Source organism: Zeus faber, assembly GCF_960531495.2.
Source record: "Zeus faber genome assembly, chromosome: 6".
Lineage (NCBI taxonomy): Eukaryota > Metazoa > Chordata > Actinopteri > Zeiformes > Zeidae > Zeus > Zeus faber.
This window is the reverse complement of record NC_137201.1, coordinates 18,825,210-18,847,709: the sequence shown is the minus strand read 5'-3', so window position 1 is coordinate 18,847,709 and position 22,500 is coordinate 18,825,210. Positions and strand designations below refer to the sequence as shown.

The 22,500-nt window shown below is 48.4% G+C and overlaps 1 protein-coding gene across 1 annotated transcript; it reads left to right on the top strand.

The window, feature by feature from the left end:
• The first annotated feature begins 4,616 nt into the window (after positions 1-4,616).
• hgfb (hepatocyte growth factor b) lies at positions 4,617-21,307 on the top strand. Its single transcript, XM_080001876.1, has 18 exons — positions 4,617-4,749; positions 5,764-5,920; positions 6,076-6,188; positions 6,950-7,064; positions 8,871-9,013; positions 9,947-10,067; positions 11,266-11,384; positions 13,393-13,558; positions 13,652-13,785; positions 14,697-14,790; positions 16,266-16,396; positions 17,064-17,093; positions 17,209-17,314; positions 17,556-17,630; positions 18,317-18,466; positions 18,823-18,929; positions 19,181-19,323; positions 19,574-21,307. The coding sequence occupies exons 1-18, from the start codon at positions 4,698-4,700 to the stop codon at positions 19,751-19,753; spliced, it is 2,136 nt and encodes a 711-aa protein (XP_079858002.1). The 5' UTR covers positions 4,617-4,697; the 3' UTR covers positions 19,754-21,307.
• The last annotated feature ends 1,193 nt before the right edge of the window (positions 21,308-22,500 follow it).

Below are 22,500 nucleotides of genomic sequence, written 5' to 3'. Positions count from 1 at the left end.
GCATGTGCGTGCATTCCCAAGCGCATCGCTAAGCGTGGTATTCTACCCTGCGCTGCCGCCGGGCGTGTCGCCACTAAGTGCATGAGAAACCCTGATGTGTTTTCCCGATACGTCACGCACGCACCATGCTAAAGGATGTGCCGTTTAAACAGTTTCGCTCCGTGTAGATATACAAACCGGCCGGGGCATTGTGTTCATGGGTCGTTCCCTGATTCTCTCTGAAAGGTTCACATCGTCGCCCGTAAACACCAGCGAAGAAGGACAAAAGAGTGGATTAGTGCCGATGTACATCTGGGATCAGTCTTTCATATCTTCAGTTGAATAGGTGTTTTGGTGTGCGACTTCCTTGGAATAAAGGGTGAATTACATCCTCAGGATTAACAAAACATGCACAAGGAGTAAGCGATAATGCTACAGATTATCCTGCTTATTAAACAACTACTTACTAAATGAAATAATATATTTATTATATATTTATGAAAATATTTTTTTTTAACCTGTGCTGTCAGCATGCTGGGCATACAACCCAGAGTATTTGTATACCATTGCATCTAGAACAGAGTTTGTCTGCAAGTGGAGTTGAACTTCTCAACCTGCAATGCAACTCTTTATTAATTCTTTAACCATCAAGAACTGCTGCAATAACTCTGTCCTGTGGACGACCTGTAGGATGACGAGAGCACAGATTTTTATCATACAGAACCACCACCAACACCCTCTTTGGAGAACCATCGTACCATGTTTGGGTCAATAAACAACTAATCACTACTCCAAGAGGGGGAGGTTCACCACAGATGAGATAAATTAACATAGAACTAAACAACGTCTACACAGAAAAACATAAACATTGGTATATCAGATAACAACATGTATTGAAAAACAGAGTTAATTAAGTCCAGGAAAACTGGAACAGCAATTGAGCACGTGGCCTCTTCCTAGTTCGTCATAGTTATGGCAGTAAATGAGGGAGAAAAGGAGAGGGTGTCATCAGGAAGGTGTTGGGTGTGTGTTCAAAGCAGGTGCTGGTGGTGTGTGTGTGTCTGTGATGAGACCACCTGTATGTACATGTGCATGTGATGTGTGTGTGTGTGTGTATATACAGAATATTTTAGATAGTGAACAATTAGTTCAAAAACAAACATCATCATCTGAGGTCTTCCTTTGTAGTTTCTATGTAGCGCCACAAGATGTTGCCACTAGCTAGTGTTAGCAGCGTGACAGCGTGAACCGAGGGACGTAAACCCCGGCAGAGAAGGTCGTTGCTAGTGGCAACGGTCATTATTCAGAAATAATTGTTGATTGCCGCTATTGACCAATCAGAATCGAGCATTCAACAGAGCCGTGCAATGATTAACGCCGATGTGTTTGAAGATAGAAGCGATAGAGGTGTCAAATATGATTCAAATATTTTTCATTTTAAGGACATTCGGAAGTTTGAGCAACGGCAGCGCCACAGTATCACCAACTCTGCAGGATCCGTCCGCTCTCCCTCATTTCTGCTACAATTTCCCAACATTCAAGAGGGCGATGAACCATAGACTCTTTGTAGCAATGCCATTGAAATCCAGTGAAAAGCACGGAATGGAATTACATTGAAATGTATGAAATACCACTTTTGTGTGTGCGAAAGGAAGAAAAATAGACCTAAAAGAGATGTTCCACGGGACCAGCCGTGCTAAGTCCTCGTGCGTCTGCTCTTCATTTATTTGTCTTAGCCGAGGCTGTCAGCGCTTGTTAATTGCGAGCGCTTGAGCAGAGCAGCCCACTGACAACAGGAAGTGTGTGTTTGTTTAAAAGAGCATCGCTCGACACACTATCTAGTGGTCAGCACCCGCACACACACACACACACACACACACACACACAAACACACGCACACACACACACAAACACAAGCTCGAGCTCTGTCCTCATTAGAGTCAAATCGAGTCTCTGCCCTTCTAAACTCACCGTCCTCACTTTCCGCTTTCCAGTATCCACTCATCTCTCACCCACATCATCATGACTCCGTCACTTATTCTCTCCATCCACATCCAAATCCACATCCACATCAACATCCACGGCTTCTCTCCTTTTTTTTTTTTTTCCACCAGGGCCGGGATGTGGGGGTCATATGGCTGAAAGCTGCTGGAGGAGCGAAGGCTGGGACTCGCAGAGGTCGACACGAGGTCCAGCTAATTTGCTGCAGATGAAAATCTGAACACATGCACACACCCACGCACCCACGCACACACGGACACACGCACACACACACACACACACACACGCACACACACACACACACAGGCATGCACACACACAGGCATGCACACACGCATGCACACACAGACACCCACACAAATACACACACACACACACACACACACACACACACACACACACACACACGGACACACACACGGACACAGACAATGATAGAGGTTGACTCAAATGTAGGCAAGAATGGGAATAATACTTCTGAACTTTGTGCAACGTAAAGGACCTGTGTGTTGTAGATGCAGTATGTAGATAATGACTATCACATCAGCGCGTACATGCACACACACGCACAAAGGAATGACACTGACTTTTAGGAGTGGTTGCCAAGTTGCCGACCAAACATCAGCGGTTGGTTTCCATATTCAGTCACTTGTTTCACCATTTTACCGCACTCACCGTTTTTTTTTTAATACAATATAAAAAGTGGTTGACAATGGGGCCCAAGATGGGCTACAGGGCAACTGGGCAACCGTTATTGTCGGGCCCTGCTCTGACACGCCAAACACACACACACACACGCACACACACGCACGCACACACACACACGCGCCGAACACACGTCACAAATCGTTGAACCATCACTGCGACCGACCGTGATCTATACCTGAATGTGACACTTTCCATTTCCCCCACGCTGCTCGTCTCCAGCGCCCCCGGGCCGGGCCACCTCGAGCCTCGTCTCTGCTCCGACACCCTGCTTCCCGTTTCCGTGACGATACGGGTTTTCGGCTTTTTGAAGAGGGCTCGGGTGCGAGACGTCCCGAGCGGTGACAGCCGCTCATATGAGCGAACAGTGGGGGCAAGCGAGGCCCCCCCCTCTCTCTCTCTGATCCGAAACACCCACTGGATTCCTGTGAGCAGAGTCAGTAATAAAATGGTTTTCTGGTCTTTTTCCCTCTCTCTCGCAACCTAAAACTGGTGAACATTACCATGTCATCTGCAGCTTGTTGTGTGTGTGTTTGTTTGTGTGTGTGTGTGTGTGTGTGTGTGTGCGCGCGCACGTGTGTGTGTGTGTGTTTACATGAGTGTGTTACGAGTGCAAGTGGGTGTGTGTATGACAGTGAGTAGGTGAAGGAGAAAGAGAGAGAGAGAGAGAGAGAGAGAGAGAGTTGGGAATGATTTCTTTGTACATGTTGGTGTGTTTGATGTGTGTGTGTGTGTGTGTTTGTGTGTGTGTGTGTGTGTGTTTGAAAGTACATTATGCGCAGGGCCGTATAAGACAGCGGGGGAGACCGAGAGAGAGACCGAGAGAGAGAGTGAGAGAATAATGAAGTGGCAGTGAAAGTATCTGACTCACGGTTTGTTGTGAGTCTGCGAACGGCTGCAGTTCTCTCCGGAAGCCACGAGTGTGTTACTCATTCAAAACAAAACATAGGATGATGTCGTCTGGTTTTTTTTTTTGTGTGTGTGTGTTTTTTTTTTAAAGATCGGTCCCTGCCTGTGTCTGCACATGTGAGTGTATGCGTGCGAGTGTGTGTGTGTGTGTGTGTGTGTGTGTGTGTGAATATATCTGATATACTGTATGTGAGTCGTTATTTTTTGGGGGGGAGTGGGGAGGGGGCATCGGTGGTTGAGGCTGGAAGTTTGACTCCGTCGAATATTGAATATCGATCATCTTCGAAGCCCCCCCCCCCCCGTCTCCGGTCGGAGCCGCTTTGCGTGGAGCCGGTGAGGTCAGCGCCGAGCGGCAGCTGCACCGTCCGTCCGCCGCTCTCACCGCCGGCGAGGAGGGATCGCGTTCGGGGAGACGGAGGTTGGAGACGCCTCGGTGTGCGCGCGTCGCCGCCTCTCGTCGACAAGGGGGGGGGTAAACAAACGCTGAGCGGCCCCCCCTCTCACCCACCGGCTCACCCCCGGTCGGTATCCTCTCACCGAGCGGCGCCTCGGACGGCCTCTCCATCCTTCTGAGGGACGGTGCTCTGCGAAGCTCTGCTGCCTTGACACCGGAGGTCAAAAGAAAAGAAGGAAAGAAAGAAGGAAAGATTGAGTGGGATGGCCGTTCACTGGAAGAGATGGAGAGCGACATAGAAGCGGAGAGAGAGACAGGGGGGTGGGTGGGATGGGTGGAGAGGAGAGGGAGGGAGACAGAGAGACAGAGAGAGAGAGAGAGACAGGAAGACAGCAGAGGGAGAGAGGGGGGAGGGAAAAGGGTGGGGGGGGGGGGGCAGAGAGGGATAGTAAAGGGAGAAACAGGGGGGTGGGTGGGAGGAGAGAGAGACCGAACGAGAGCGGAGGAGTGGGTGGAGGGAGTGATAGTAAAAAGGGGAGGGAGGGAGAGGGAGAGAGAGAGGGAGAGGGAGAGAGGGGAAGTAGAGCCGCTCAGCCGCGTAAAGAGGAGACTCATCTGTGCAGCGGTGAAGGGAACATCTCTGCGCCCGGAACAAACCTGCACCAAGAGTTATTTCAACTATTCTCGGGTCGTTTCTTCCGACGCAGCGATGTGGATTTACAACCTCTCTCTCGGACTCTTCTTCATCGTTTCTTTCTGCGGTAGGTTGTTTTTTTTCTCTCTCTCTCTCTCTGTCTTTTAAACTATGTTTTTTTTTTTATTGTAGTAACCACCACTAATGTCCCCCAAAGTTTACTGAGTTTGGATGCGCAGGGTTGGTTTAAATCTAGGTTCATAATTAGGGTCCGGGTCGGCAAAACACAGATACAACCGATACTAAAACAACGCCGATTATCTTCTGGGCGGTGATAGTAGACGCGCCTCAGCCTGATAAAGTACGCACGTCAACAATGCATGTCACCATGTTGCTCCCAACACACGAAGCAACAGCTTTTTATTTCTGTGCCCAACAGTGACAGCTCCACGCCTCAGCCCTGCACGCACTCACGCAGGCTGGAGTGGTAGTGACGTCATCAACCCTCTGACCCACCGCAATCCTCGAGTTCGGACGTTGCTTTATCACTTTTTCTACATTTTAATACACACACACACACACGAGCACGCACGCACGCACGCACGCACACACACACACACGCACACGCACACACGGTTTGTCAAAGGAAACAGCAGCCAAATTGCATGGCTCTTTTGGCCTAAATTGTTCTCAGAATAGCCTGTCTGGACTGACAGACAGGTTCTGGCATAGTTGGGATTAGAGGATTATCAACCACTCACTGTTAGTGCATGAGAGGGTGCACATGGGCAGGTTTGGTCTCAGTGGGCAACGGGCTAAGGGGACAGTGATGTATCACAGCGTCCCATTAGGTCCCGTAGATTAATAGCTGTTTAGGCATGGCTAATTCACATTGCGATGCCATGCCCGGCTCCCGCTGGGCTCATTAGTGGGCCACCATGCAGCACGGCGCAGTCCCATGGAGACTGCACACATGTCTGTGGGACGCAGCTCCGTGTCTGTGCCAAGAGTATCGATTCTGTGGGATTTATACAAGTCAGGTGCCACAGTGGAGCATATTAGTGGGCAAGTTTCCCCAACATGTATCTGCCTGGTCCTAAACACACTGTACCTACAGCATGTGCTTGCTCTTGTGTTTCAGAGAGCAAAAGAAATGCACTTCAGGACTACCAGAGGACGGATGGAGTACGACTGTCCGTCTCTCCTGAGTCCTTCCATCAGACCAAAAGCAAGAGGCTGAGCATGGCCAAGTGCGCCAGATCCTGCAGCCGCAACAGAAGAATCCCCTTCACCTGCAGGTAGGACGGAGGTCCCACTTGGCCCCACAGTCGAGGAGGATGCAAAAAGATGCGTATTCGTGATGCTCTCATAACTATAATCTATTGTCTTACATTGCTATTCAGCGTTGAAGTCACTTTCTGTCTCTGTTCCCTCGCTCTCTCTGTTTGTGCAGAGCATTCCTCTATGATCATAAAAACAGGAAATGCCAGTGGCTGTCGTTTGACAGGAACTCACCAGGAGCCCAGAGCCAGGAGGATTTCAACTCCCAACTCTACCAGAAGAAAGGTGCCCCCGCTCACATCTACCTTTTTTCTGTAGTAGACCACCATGGTCTGGTGTTTCCACTCCATGGTTCTGTCTGTCTCTCTCTTCCGATGGGAAGTCTTCAAACGGTCGCCTGCTTTGAATTGCCTCATTTGCAGTACGCACATTAAAGCCACGTCTTTCCATTTGACACACGGTGATTCTGCTTGGGATTCTCAATGCCTGGTCCTCATGTTTCCTAACTGTGGCACCTCTCAGCAGTTGGATGAGGGGGGTGGAGGGTGGGGTGGCGTGGGGGGCAGGTTGTAGTGTTTACTCTGTTGTGGGGGATTACGGCCATTTCTCGGTCATTACAGTTTTGTGTAAACAATGGAAACTCTTTCTCTTGACTCTGCCTGCTCGCGACAGCAAATATGAAAGGAGTGGACTCTAGTTTTCTGCTTGTTCCAAATGTTTTGCAGCAGATTAGGAAAACAGATTTGCATTTTGGCATTGTCCGGGACTTTCTGGGCAAGGCATTACAACCGTCTGTCTGCTTTCTGCATTAAACCTCCTTCACACGGCTGACTCAGGTCTCTCTCTCTCTCTCTCCCTCCCTCTCTCCATCTATCTATCCATCTGTCTGTCTGTCTGTCTGTCTGTCTGTCTGTCTGTCTGTCTGTCTGTCTGTCTGTCTGTCCATCCGTCTGTCTGTCTGTCTGTCTGTCTGTCTTTCTGTCTGTCTGTCTGTCTTTCTGTCTCTCGATCTATTTATTTACCCCCCACTCTCTCTCTCTTTTCAGACTATGTAAGGGAATGCATAGTCAGTACAGGTCGGAGCTACAGGGGTCGGAGGTCAGAGACGGTCAGTGGCATCCAGTGCCAGCCCTGGGCCACACCCATCCCTCACGAACACAAGTGAGACTTCATCCATCCTGAGTTCTGTCCTCCATTATTCAAAACCTGACAGAGGTTCAGTCCCTGCTCCTTCATCTATATTTGATGTAATATGTCAGCGTGAATTATTTTCTTTTGTCCCACCGTGAGCACGCATTTGTAATCAATTAGCTGGTAGCTAGAAGTCTGTGTGTGCGCGTGCATGCGTGCGTGTGTGTGTGTGTGTGTGTGTGTGTGTGTGTGTGTGTGTGTGTGATGTATTAGGGGTTGATTAGACTCTTTGGAGAAATCATTCATAGGATCTTGATATGCTCTGAGCTCATTGTAAAGGCTTCTCAGAAACACAGATCATATCCTGCTGAGGTGCTCCTTTTCCAAGGTGCATGTGTGAGTGACTGAGTGACTGTGTGTGTGTGTGTGTGTGTGTGTGTGTGTGTGTGTGTGTGTGCGTGGACAGCAAAGAGGTTATGGATGGCATCCAACGCGCAGCCCATTGTTAAAATCTAAAATCATGTGTTTATATATACTGAAACAAAGCAGGATAAAAGGCTGATAAATCCCATGATGTCAAGAACCAGGGACATGATTCCTGAACATTTTGGATGGAGACGGATTAGAAGGGATTTTCTTTTTTTAAATGTCCAACAATGGATTCAGTCGTTGAATGTTCAATGTTTGGCCCAAGTTGAGAGGAACACAGAGGGGAGCAGGAGGATAGGAAGTCATCTGAGCATCAGCTTTTAAAGCTGAGGGGAACCCCTTTGCTTGTACACACACACACACACACACACACACACACACACACACACACACACACACACACACACACACACACACACAGAGACACACACACACACACACTTTCCCTTTGTTCTCAAGTTGTTTCCTTCCCTCTTCCTCCGATCCCTCCCTTTGCACGGAGCTATTAGAGGACATGGAAGGGCTCTGAGCGACGTCGCTGGAGCGCTGAAATCAAAGGGATCAGTGTGATGTTTGTACTGCCGGTGAACCTGCGTTATCAGGACACCGAAAATGTCTCTGCGGGACAACTAATTAAAGCCAGCCGTTTTGAAGGTTTTTCTTTTTTTTTATTTTTTTTTTTTTATCAGTCTGTTCACTGACATGGATGTGACAGGGCTGGTTCACACACACACTCACACAGACACACACACACACACACACACACACACACACACACACACACACACACACACACACACACACACACAAATACTCCCAAGATCAGATTTCAGCCTTATCGCTGTTGTTTTTTATAACCAAGGGAAAAGCTTCCCTTCTATTTCTAATTCGCTTGTCATTATCCACTTGACGGAGCAACTGTTTATGAACGTCATCCCTTAATCATCATTGGGGGAAAGACACAAGCTTTCCTAACAAGCCTGATACCAGGCTCCCAGATTTTTGATTACTGGTCCCCGAAACCGCGGCCATGTGTTGCTCTGACGTGCGCGACGTGAGTCACCGAGTTTATCACCGTGTTTACGCTGCGTGCAGAGCCAGACTCGTGGAGAAAAAACTACGATGGCTACTTTCTATACCATCATTCAGATAAATACCCATCACACTCTTTTAGACCCCGGAGAATATTGCTCGAGTGTGGAAAGAAACGACATGTTTTTGTACTGAGATCTGCGCTTGGCAACAGTTTCCGAAAAAACCCCCCCAAAAAAAAATGGCGATGAAAGAATTATTACGGCCCGCAGCCTTGGAAAAAATTGAAAGGAAGTTGTGAATTATTTTTAAAAGTGCGGTTGCTATGCAGGACGAGGTGGAGGAGACGGTAACGGCCGTTCTGCCTCCTTCCAGGTTTATGTCAGAGAGGTACAGCAAGAAGGACCTGAGGCGGAACTACTGTCGCAACCCCGACAACTCATCGGTGGGGCCGTGGTGCTTCACCACCAGCCCACACCTGAGGCACCAGGAGTGTGGCCTACCGCAGTGCTCGCAGGGTGAGAGAGCGCTCGCACGCACACACACACACACACACACACGCACACACATGCGTGTTTATGTTACAGGCAGTGTTTCAGGGTCCATGTTATATCACACAACATCACCGTCAAGCACTGATCTCAGAGCCCTGCTATCTAATCTATAACGAGTCAAGCAGTCAGAGAGAACGTTCACTCGGCCCCGTATTAATGGGAGCCGGGCCCACAGATTCCCATAAAAATTTTGTAATTAGTGAATCTACGATGTTCTCTGCGAATTGGATCAAGTTAATGGGTTTTCTTACTTTGATAGAAAACATGTTTTTGCCAAGAAGAGAAAAAAATAAATGACTGAAAGGGTTTATCCAGCAATTAGCTGGTTCTAATGGGAAACACACATGCCCCTCGAAATGTATTTGCACATTCCCGACCATACGCCGCGCGCACACACACACACACACACACACACACACACACACACACACACACACACACACACACACACACACACACACACTCATGCACCCACATAAACACACTGGTTGAAAATGTGCTCTGTCACCGGAATAGTGGAGCCGTAAACATCTGTTTCCAATATGGCTCCTCTGTGTTGTTTACATTAGACAGCATGTGCTACCCACTGCACTACACCAGTAATGGCACCCAATCCACTTCAAAGAGATTGTTATCGGCATTAGTCAGCGCCATCCTACAGTATGATGCGTTTCCTTACGTCAAGGTGATATCTAAATGGTTGATGCATCCACATAGTGTACTTCTTCCACATTATTTTTCCTTTCATGAACAGGTCAGTTCCCCGATTTGATTACGAAGCTCCTTGGGAAATCTTGGAGATATTGAAAACATCTTTTGTGTTGCTTAATGCTGTGTTTTTTTGGGGGTTTTTTTTGTAACGCCGTGTCTGTGTCTTGTGTGTACTGTCATGTGTAGTGGAGTGTTTTAGCTGCAATGGGGAGGACTACAGGGGACCCATGGACCACACACAGAGCGGGAAGGAATGCCAACGCTGGGACCTGAGCGAGCCGCACAAACACCTGTACCACCCCAAGAGGTACGACGGACATGCACACGCACACACACGCACACACACGCGCACACACACACACACACACACACACACACACACACACACACACACACACACATGCACACACATGCTCACACGCACCTGCACGCACACTCATGCGAGATTATACGTAATGCATTCCAATGGAATGTAATTAGTAAAAAAGAAAAATAAATGTCCAGGATGAGTTAATATACTGTAGATCAGGTACAACCGGCCTTATTAGTGGATCTCACGTTACTCTCTTTTTGGAGCGGGAACATTGGGAACACATGCATGCCTTCGCCCGTGTTGCTGGGTCTGGAGCGGTGCAACACAATGAACAAACAGACTCCTATCCACTCTCGACTTCTATCTGCACCCGACGAAGCAAGGCCCCTTTCTGTTGGAATCTGTGACCCTGCGCACAGTGCATTCCGCAAGCCTTTGCACACTGCACAGTATACAGTAGATGCTCATGTGTATGCATGCATGTGTTTGTGTGTGTGTGTGTGTGTGTGCGTGTGTGTGTGAGTGCGTATGAATAAGCGCTCGGCCGCATTCACAAGTGCGAGCGCTTTGTGCTCAAGCTTCTCAGGCAGGTGGTGTGGATTAAGTGTGGACTCGTTAACACGTCCTTAATCATCCCAGTGTTTGTGTAAATGAGGTCCCGGCCTGAACACCACGCTAATGTAATGAATGAGTCCCACAGCCCGAGGAGGGGAGGCCTGAGGGGACGGCGATTTCGGAAGAACTCGGACACCTGCAGCAACGCAGCCTCGTAGCTTCCATACTGCGTTCCACTAATTAATGCGGGATTTGCAGGCAATTCGGGGGTTGATTCACTCAACTTTGACTTCTCCGCTGTCACTTGCGAGAAACGCATACTACGTCCTGTTTTGAACACACACACACACACACACACACACACACACACACACACACACACACACACACACACACACACACAGAGAAAGACTCACTTGATTCTATTTCCTGGGTCTGCAGAAGATAAAAGCGTGACAGTGTGTTCTGTGAGACCGTGTGCTCTGTTTCATTGTGTACTCTTTGCTGATAATTCCACTGGACCATGAGCTTGTTTTGTGTGTGTGTGTGTGTGTGTGTGTGTGTGTGTGTGTGTGTGTGTGTGTGTGTGTGTGTGTGTGCGTGCGTGCGTGCGTGCGTGCCTGCACGTGTGTATTAGGTATCCAGACAAGGGGTTGGACGATAACTACTGCAGGAACCCAGACGGACGCCACAGGCCCTGGTGTTTCACCACAGACCCACACACACCCTGGGAGTACTGCAAGATCAAAGTTTGCGGTAAAAGAGTGAACGTGTGTGTGTGTGTGTGTGTGTCTGTGTGTTGTGTGTGTGTGTGTGTGTGTGTGTGTGTGTGTGTGTGTGTGTGTGCATGCGTGCGTGCGTGTGTGCGTGCGTGTGTCTGTGCGTGTGCCTCACTGTGTCTCTATGTGTGTATCACTTGTGCGTAAGCTACAGTTGGGATAGAATATGCTACACACATCAAGTGAGAATGGGCGGTGAGGAGATGAAGAGGCGAAGAGAAGAGGATGTGCTTGACGCCGTTTAAAGTGGAAAGAAATTGACAGCTCTCCGCAACTTATCTTTTCAATCACACACACTCTTTAATCACACACACACACACACACACACACACACACACACACACACACACACACACACACACACACAGCCCTTCCCGTTGGTTCTTCTCTAACAGGCAGAATGTTTATTTTTCGCCCTGCACGCCTGGCTGGCTGTTTATTGTTTTATCGCAGTCCTCACTCGTGGTGGTGATTCTGCAGAGTTGAGTTACCGCTCTACATTGAGGTCGTTTAACGCACAGACACAACACCAGGGTTACACACACACTACTCAGAGATCGCTTACGCTGTGTATAAGTAAAGGATAATGAACTGGTCTCTTTCTGTGTGTGTGCGTGTGCACGCGTGGCTTAATAGGAAGACACACCTGCACGTCCACCGGCGTTCCTAGGGCGTTGGACTCTTTAGCAAACTTATAATTTCAGAATTTTGTCCTCTTAATTAAGTGTCCTCATGAAATGGAAAAAAAATATTTTAAGAAATCGTATGCATCTCCTTATATGTTCATATTTGCTGACATGATTCAAAAGTTGCATAGTGTTCAAGTCTACATAATCACGGCAAATTTTTCCTGACCCTTTAAACCACCTATACCTGTATCTGTAATTAATCTGCTGAGGTGCGGCAGCTACTGCAGTTTCCATGAACCTAAATTCAAGTGCAAATAAACACTGGGGTTGTTTTTGGGGTTATGGCTCTCTCTCGCCTTCTCCCTCTCTCTCTCGCTCTCCCTCTGCTGTCAGCTGCTAGAGTCATCAGCGCCCAGGAGCCGTGTTTACTGAATGGCATTCCTCCGCATGGACCCACTGATCCACTCTTCCCCCAAAACTGCTCTCTCCCACCACTCCCGCTCTGTTTTCCTTCCCTGTCTCTCTATCTATGTCCCTCTCTTTTCTCTCTCTCTCTCTCTCTCTCCCTCTTTCACTCACGATTTAACTCACCACGGAAGTAAGATGGGAACAATCCCACTTTTCCATCTCTGACCCATCTCTGACATCTCTCTCTCTCTTTCTCTCTCTCTCTCTCTCTCTCTTCCTCTTTCCCTTGCCCCCGCCCCCTTGCTACCTCTTTCTCTCACCATCTCTCTCTCTCTCTCTCTCTCTCCCTCTCTCCCTCCCTCTCCTTCCCTCTTCCCCGCACTATCTCTCTCACTATGGAAGTGAGTTGGGAACAATCCCAGTTTATGACCTCGTTAGTTTTAATCAAAACAAGGCAGAGTGGGCCAGGGATGGGGTGGACAATATGTTCTTTTGTTGTGTGCTGTCCTTTGTTTACATGTCTATTTTCATGCATACCGTGTGGACAGACATTTTACAGACCAAAAATGTTCCTTTTGAACGTTCCTTTTGAACGTTTGTCTATTGATCACACGTAAGGTTCAGGCTGATGACCTGGTGTTTAATTCGCTGCAGTCCTCCGCTTGCTTCCACCAGAGCAGCACAAAGTGTAGCGAGGCCACGAGGCTTTTCTTCAACGTTTCTCAAACTTGCTCGTAGTGGAAAATATTTTTTTTGTTTTTTTTTTCCCAAATTCCTGAGCGGTATTAGCAGGTGGTCCAGACGTCCAGAGACAGTTTGGCCAAAGTAAACCCGCGAGGAGAGCTTTTGTGCGGTTTTACTTCATTTGCTCTCGATTATTCTTTAAGTGGAGTTGTGAAACTCGCCCAACCGTTTTCGCAGAAGTTCCCCCTTTTTGTGTTTTCGCAGACACGGTGTCCACGAACAAGATGGAGGAGACGACCGAGTGCTACCAGGGCAGAGGGGACGGCTACAGGGGGACGATGGGTGTGACGCCTACCGGACTCGCCTGCCAGCGGTGGGACGCTCAGTACCCCCACAACCACACGTTCACACCTCAGGAGTACCACTGCAAGTAAGTCGCGCACATAGAAATATATATATATATATACATATATATATATATATATATATATGAGATTGATTCAACGAGTCACATTTGTTTCAGAGACCTGAGGGAGAACTACTGTCGGAACCCAGACGGACAAGATTTCCCATGGTGCTTTACGACGGACCCCAGATTCCGCAAAATGTTTTGCACCGACATCCCTCAATGCGGCGTCCAGAACACGCAGGCCAACAGTAAGGGAGAGATCTTTGTTTATTTTATCTCGGTGAGGCACAAATATTATCGAGGGTGTAAAGAATTTAGTGACGCGTCTGCTCCCTTTAATGCCCCCCTTCCTCCTCCCACCGCTGCTGTGCTGTTAACTGGTCTTTCCGCGAAGGCCAAACTCAGCGCGCCCGGCTGTGCATCACCATGAGGTTCTGTGTCTGAATCACAAATAGAGAAACCGCACACATGTCCCCTTATAGAGTGACTGTATCCCCACAGCACTGTGGGAAGCGGTGACCACCGTTTGTCACATAAACCATGTCTGACAGCAAGTTAAGGTCCTCGGGTCCCTCTGGACAATGGAAGATGGGGTGGAAGGATTAGTGCTGGACGGACTTATTTCTGGGGCACCAAGAGATTGATGAAGAAAATAGACGCGTAGCCTTGGACCGATACGCAAATTCAAACCTCACAAGGGGATCCGGGGGACATTTCTTGTCCCGCTCTGAGATCTGAGCTCAAAGCGGGATTACAAGTCCATCTCTGAGGTTGTGCCGTGGTCTCCCCTGGGGGGATTGGAAATGTTCCCACATGCAGATGAAACGCAGGGTATTGGGGCAGTTCGAAGGTCTTATTTTTGGCCTATTAAGTTCTTAGAAGCGTTATTGTGGGCTTGTGTGGGATCACAAGCAGGCATGTTACAAGCCTAATGAGAACCGCCGTGCCCTATGCTTCAGGGTTTTTTTATTCTCCTTAGAGAGTCACTACTCCTGTGCTGTTATCGCAGAGCACATGATAAACAACCTCAGTTGTTTGGCACATGTATGGATGCGGAGCCATTCTGACCGAAGTCTTATTATCGCTTTGTCCCCGTCAATTTAAGGGGCGTTCATAGAGGCGCGTCTCATTTGTTGATTGGTTTGTTTTGTTTGTATAGACTGCTACGAGAGCTATGGAGAGATTTACAGAGGAAAGCAGTCTCGGACGAGATCGAACCTCCCCTGTGCCCCTTGGAGGGAGCACAGCAACAGGTAAGCCTTCTTTTAACGCCTAATGCTTACAACTACCACGTAGCACGCCAATGTAAACCCATACCATAGCAAGCCACATCGCATGCTTTGACATGGAGCCATGCTCTGCCGAACACATCTACACGATGAGGATAACATTTGGCTCGGATCCACGCAAAGTGGATTCCAGGAGTCCAGTGGAATGCATTTGTTTATGTGTATGGGAAATCCTGTACCTTGATAACTAACATGAGATACAGCGGTCCGGCAGGGTTGGTATGCATGACCTGTTTTCCAAGCAAGTCCCGGGCGCGTGAGGGTCTGAGGGCGGCGCTCCGAGTGGAGCTGGCCCGTTATTAACCTCTCATTACGCGGTATCGCCGGCGTATCAACGGGGGCCGGACCTCCTCAGAGGAGAGGGGCTCCTGCGGGTGCCGGCGCTAGTCTCTCCGACATCTCCTAACGACAGGGAGAAGCTTCCTCCTTATTAATGACCGAACTCAGCAAGAATGACTCACGGCGATAACTTCAGTGTGTGTGGGTGGGTGGGTGAGGTGGGGGGAGGCACATACGCTTCCCGCCCGACCTCTGACCCGCAGCCCCTCCCGCCTTGGAACACTTCAAAGCCAATCAGCTCCACCATGGCTCCGGGCCCGGTTGTCGGGGTGACACAGGGCCGGGGGAAATCACTTCTCGGAGCTGGCTGTTTACGTCCGCTGCCAGAGACACAATGAGCGCGATTCCTTGGAAACCCCGGGTGCACGTGCACATTTTTAGCTCAAAGGCACACGCGTGACAATCATGCCGATTCTTTTGCCGTTATCTCTTTATCCCTCCCGCTCTCTTTCTCTCTCTCTCACAAGCCCGAGGGCCCTTTGGCTCGACGTCTTCGTGGTTTGGTACCCAGAATCCTCTCTCCCTCGCTCGACCTCACACTCTCACAGTTCCTCCCTCTCGTCGCCTCAGGAATTTGGTCGGGGAAAAAAACAATGTATCTGCTGATGGTATTTCTAATTCATAGGAGAATATCCCAATGTGTGGGATATGTCTGGAATACGTGATTGTAGGTGGTTGCATACTGCCTCAGTGAGTAATCTGTAGATCTCCTCCTCCTCCTCCTCTCCCGCTAACAAGTCCTCTCGGTTTCGTGGAAATCTCTTCGGTGATTCCCAAGCCGGGATGAATGACAGTAATATGCTTAAGGTTATGTGTTCACTTAGGATATAAGTGTTTAACTTGTGTGTGTGTGTGTGTGTGTGTGTGTGTGCGTGTCTGTTTCCATTGCTATTCTTTTTAACCTTTTGAGTGAGGGCATTTCGGAAAATTACGACATTTTTGACAGGCCTCACTTTATTTTTCATTCTGTGTGTGTGTGTGTGTGTGTGTGTGTGTGTGTGTGTGTGTGTGTGTGTGTGTGTGTGTGTGTGTGTGTGTGTGTGTGTGTGTGTGTGTGTGTGTGTGTGTGTGTGTGTGTGTGTGTGTGTGTGTGTGTCCAGTGGAGAGAGGGGCTTGCTCACGGCCGGCCTGGAGGGAAACTACTGCAGGAACCCTGATAAAGACAAGCATGGACCCTGGTGCTACACCAACAGCTCTGCAATGCCCTGGGACTACTGCAGCGTTAAACCCTGTGAGTACACACACACACACACACACACACACACACACACACACAGACACAGGCACATACTATGAACCAAGTTGACCATGGTTTTCAGCTTAACTGTAAACAGCTGTAAATAAGACGGAGCAAGTTTGGATCTGCTTACGCCCTCTTTTACACACACACACACACACACACACACACACACACACACACACACACACACACACACACACACACACACACACACACACACACACACACACACACAAATGTATCTCAATGTGGGAACTGTTAGACAGAACCCCCCCCCCCCTCAGTCTGATGCGTTGTGAATCTCCTTTGACACAATGACCTGAGGGTGGAGGGAGATCTACACACAGGCAATAAAAGTCTGTGTGTGTGTGTGTGTGTGCGTGTGCGTGTGTGTGGGTGTGTGTGTGTGGGTCTGTTTGTGCGCACGCGTGTGTGTGTGAGTGTGTGTGAGCGATATGGAGGGAGTGTTTCTTTTTTGTCCGTGCGTCACTTTGAGTATGGTGACTCGGTTTCTGTATTCCAAAAACACGTGATTTGAATGGATGTTGTGCCTCATCGACAGAAACCAGCTCAACTAATGGTGGGGCCATTTTCCTTTTTATCTTATCTCAATCAAGGCTCACTTACCCCTCATTTGTTTCCTCTGTCCATTCTGTAGGTGAAGCTGCACAGAGCACCATGCCACTGGGTAAATACGTCGCCGCCCGTCTATCCGTCTGTCTGTTGAAGTTTTATCCTTCGTCTGTGCCGGCCTTGAAGAAGTTTTGTCTGATCTTAAGTTTGCGTCTTTGTTTCCTTTCCAGCTGAGCCGTCTCCCGTGTGTTGTTTTATCCATAAGAGAACCAGAATAGTCGGCGGAGGTCCAGTGAGCGTATCTGACGGCATTTGGATGGTCAGCATACAGAGAGGGTACGGCAGCATTTCAACGAGTCCCGACACGGCTCTCCTTGGGAGAGCGAGCGAGAGGGAATGTGGGATCTCCAGAACCTGCAGCCACCTTTGATATAAGCCTCTTAAAGAGGAGATATTTGAACTACATTGAACGCCCCCCCCCAAATATATATATATATATATTTTCAATATGGAATTTGGCTTTGACTTCTTCTCAGGTGACCCATGAGTGTCTTGTCCGCTGTGCGTCTCCTTCCAGGTCGAGGCACTGGTGCGGTGGTTCCCTCATACGAGAGGAGTGGGTGCTCACAGACAGACAGTGCTTCTCCTCCTGGTGAATACACCCTTTGTGTTTTGTTCCTCCCGTTGCTCTTTTGCTATCGTTCACATTTTCCAAAACCCCAAAATACAATAATAAAGACAATAATGGAGACAATAGAGACAAGGAAAAAAAAAAATCTAAAAACGTGAGCTATCATCAGGATAATGGTCAGGGGTAATGTAACATGTGTGGGTCAACTAGTAAATGGGCTTTGGCACCACATGGTCCATTAACATTCTATTGTCTATTCAGTTATATTGCCAAGTGAAATTGAAACCATAAACAAGGCACAGAGAAACCTTTTGGATGAGCTGATAACGGGCGTCAGTGCACTGGTCATAGAAATTATTGAAATAGAAATGATACTGGCGCGCAGGAATGATGCCAGTGTGATGGAGAGAGTTGAAGATTGAGTGACTGAGTTTCACTGCTGCAGCGCTCAACGCAAATCTAAAACTGATGGAAAACTGGAAGTAAAAAAGGGGATAAAGCAAGGGGCTTTAAAAAAAACAAGGATGTTGCTTTTTTTGCTGCATTTTCACTGTGGAGGAATGAGAGAATTGTGGGAAATGCAGTTAAAAACAAGCGTGTCATACCCTGTTCGACAATGTCTTTCCCGGTGTCCTTCTGTTTGAAGCCCATATTTGTGTTTCAGGAAATATTTAATATGATTGAATGTTTCCCCTGCCGGTGTCCAGTGTCCCGGAGTTGAGCGAGTACCGTGTGTGGCTGGGAGTCTCTGATCTCCGAGATGGAGCACCTAATTGGACCGGCAGACAGGAAGTCAGCATCGCTCATGTAATCTGCGGTCCTGAGGGCTCTAACCTAGCCCTCATACGGTTGTCGAAGTAAGTGCTGGAAAATAAAAACTCACTGTGGTGTGGGGGTGGTGTGGTTTGAGCAGCCACACCTGTCCCGGGTCTAGGTAATTGGGGCCCAGGTTCAGAGTGGCTGCATACCCGCTGCTCGTTGATTGGTCTGACGAGCAGCAGGCAAAACCCCATCCCCCCCCCCACACACACACACAGGAGAGGAGCCCTTGTCATGACACTTGTCCATCTGCTCCTGGGCTCCAATTATCTCGCCCCAGGACAGGTGTGGCTGCTCAAACCACACCATGCCCACACCACACAGACATTTTGGACGTGCATGCTGACTAAAAATTTCACAAGTATTAAACAATGTCTTTGTTTGGTACTTCCAGGCCTGCTCGTCCCGCAGAGAACGTCCACACGGTTCAGTTGCCTGTGGCTGGTTGCTCTATACCCAATGGAACGATGTGCAAAATGTATGGGTGGGGAGAGACAAAAGGTATGGATGTGTATTCAGCACCAACATGCACCACCTTACTATTAAGTCAATCTGCAGTTTGTGTTGCTTATTTTTACTTTAATTATTGTCTCTATAAAGAAGTAAGCAAATTAACAGTAAAGTTAATGTTCAACAAGTTATTTACAGTCCTGGCCCACAGCACTGATTCTAAAAAGTGACTTTTGTCTTGGCTTATTCCATGTTGCTCAATTTTAACAGAATATAAACATTTGAAAACTCATTTTTTTCAGGCACTGGCCATGATGACATACTGAAGGTGGTCAACTTGCCCATCGTCAGCAATGAGAAGTGTCGAGAGCAGCACAGGGGAAGCATCCACATCACCAACACCAAGATCTGTGCCGGGGGGAGGAGAAACGAAGGAGTGTGTGAGGTAAAAAAAACCAACAAAACAAAACTTCTAATCTAAGTAATAATTTACTTAACTTTCTTTCTCCAGTATCTCAACATCCAGTGGTTTTCTGAAAAGCAGAATGGAGGAAGCCAAAAGTCTTGACGGTGTCCTCGGAGGAGGCAAAAAAGGGCTATTTTCTGTAGTTGAGCTCTCCTTCCAAACGGAAGCTGTTGATTGCCAGACCTTGTGTCGTTCACCTCGTCCGTCTCTCTCGCTCTCTCCCCTGCAGAGGGATTATGGAGGCCCTCTGGTTTGCCAGGACGGCGAGGCTAAGGTGATTGTGGGCGTGAGTGTCCACGGCAGAGGCTGCGCCCGGGCCAATCAGCCGGGCATCTTCGTCAACGTGCCCTTCTACACAAACTGGATCCACAAGGTGTTCAAGTACTACCCCAGCCCAGAGATCTTCTAGAGCTTCGCCAAGGACCTCGAAAACGGCGGAGGGGACTCCAAAAAGCAAAACTCTGCCGGCGCCCGTCCCTCTGAAACGTTCCCAATTCCCCGACCTCCGTGTTGTTCCTGCTTAACCCACCGTCAAACGCCTGATCCGGGGAAGAGTTGTTGTTCTTCTATCGACGGATGTGGAACCATCTTGATCGTCTGGTCATTGCCATTATGAAGGGTAAAATATAATCCGGCAGTGACAAAGTGGACCTTTTAAAAAGGCTGACTTGAAATTCAGGACCCCATACTATCAGGCTTTTTCTGATTCACACCTCATTCTTGTTTATTTTTTTTATTTTATTTTTTTTTATCGTTTCCTCCATAGCAGCAAATCCATGAGAGCAATATGTGTTAGTGTGGATACACTCGTTGTTCCTGGCATTACTTGAATGTATTGAACGCGCGTTGGTTTTGGCGGCTCCCCCCGTCGGCCGCCGCCCGTCGAAGGCACTCGAACCCAGCATCTCGCAGGGGGGCCCCGGCGAAGCGGCCCTAACTGTACATAGCATTTAAGCGAGTGTGTTTGTGACACTCCGGAAGTTATTTGATCTTATAGATCTTTGGCGAGAGAGAGGGGGAGAGGTAAACGATGTACAGAAAGCTTAATATGTCTTCTGACAAATGCAGCACCAAACTAAACTCCATTTGAAATATCCTCACTGTAAATATGAATTTAAATATGAATAAACATTCTCTGTGTTGTTTGCCACGGTGACATAGAAACATATGGCCGATAAAAGTCTGGAAGAAACACGTATTCACTGTACCACCGATGTCCACCAATGTATACGCAAGCTTTCTTGTCGATGTTTGTTTCCTCACACACATTTATTCATCTTTCAAAATATGTAAATGCATCTGCGCACGTCTGTTTCTCGCGACTCCGGAACCTGGGTGTCAGGGTGCGAGCGATGGAAGAGGGTCCGCGTACGTGCGGGCGGGCTTGCGTGCACGCAAGATGGCTTTAACTGGATAGCTTCATCTGAAGCCAGATTGCTGAAGCCGGCCGCATGAGTTACACCCTCACTGCGCTGAGAACTTGGCAGGCGTCCAGTCACAATCCATTCCGGGTATTAGCTTTTCTACGACTTTCTGTTTAAACATCGACAGCATGGGAGGTCGCTCCTCATAACTGCGTCTTCTGCTCTGGAGGCTTCATTTGCAAAGAACACATCTTTTACGCGTGTAAACAACAAAGATATGGCCTTATTGCAGAAAATGATGTATGTTTGAGTCATACTGTATTTGTTTAGTGTGTGTGTGTGCGTGTGCGTGTGCGTGTGCGTGTGCGTGTGTGTGTGCGTGTGTGTGTGTGTGTGTGTGTGTGTGCACTAAAATATACTAAAAGCTGCTATATTTTTTTAAGTTCCACTGTATTCTATTGCACGAGTCAGTTCTTTGTACACTGTACAGTCACTATAAAGTCCATATTAACCTGTATGTTAAATCCTAGACTTAAACCCATTGAGCAACTGTGTTAAGATGTTTGGCAGTGTATTAAAATGTTTTTTTTTTTATAAGACATACTTTTTACTTTGCTTTTATTGCAAATCATTGCATTTGCATTCCTAGTTGGCAACGGGTTCACAGGAACAAATCCCCAGATTAAGCAGAGAAGCAAAACTGGTCCAAGTGTGGGTTCAGCTCCTGATCCTGGTGCTGCCATATCCCTTGTTCTTCTCTCTGGTTCTCCACCTCCAGCAGATCTTGTTGGTTAGTTTTGTCACCTGTTCCTTGGATTTCACAAATTACAAGGTCCTTCACCGTATTGACCGCTCACACACTCACCCACACCCACGCTGCTCAAACCTACACACACCACGCGGCTTTCCACCAGCTAACAGGCTATTTATCATTCACTTTATGTAAATAATGCCAATTTCCTGGCTTTGTGTGTCCGTTTTCCCTCCTTTTTCAAGGCCAAGGCTGAGAGTGTTTTCCCTTGCTGGGCTCAACAAGACAAATAGAAATAGATGACAACAATAACAGCTTGAGGCTTGATGACACATCGTCCTCCACCGTGGGCATGGAGCAAAACCGCTACAAGCCTGAGCCTCCGGGGCTGTCGCCCAAAACTCAGAAGCCACGACAAACATCCAAAGCCGCGCCGTCTTTGGGTGTTTGTATAACCATTTAATGGCTCAGTCGATTGGTTTTTGGTGAGTTTGCGCCACCGGTGCGCTGCGGGATATCACGTTTGAGAGAGTTGCTACGCCGTTCGTATTGCTCTGCATATACAAAAGTGCGTGTTGGTCAGGGCTGACAAAGAGGATTAGCCCCCCGGGCCTCGTGGTGGTTAAACCCCGCCGGCGCCGTAAACAAGGAGCACTGGCGGTGCTCAGCGTCCGGACTGTGCATTTGATTTCATTGAGCACTTATCGAAAGTTGAAAACGTGTTGGAATCATGAGGCAGTGGGTCGTCAGATGAGGGGCGAGCGGGGCGGGGGTCACGGAAAGTGAAATTCTCCCTCTTGCACCGTGACTCCCAGAGTCGTCGTCCCTGCAGGTTTTGGGAGTCACAAGGTCAAGTGGCGTTTCTGTAGTTGCAGAGGTCTGCCGCTAGATGGCACAAAACAGACACAAAAGAACATTACGCTGACTGGCTTTCTAATCAAACTGGTCTCTCTCTCTCTCTCTCTCTCTCTCTCTCTCTCTCTCTCTCTCTCTCTCTCTCTCTCTCTCTCTTTTCCCCTCCTCGACCCCCCCCCCCTCTCT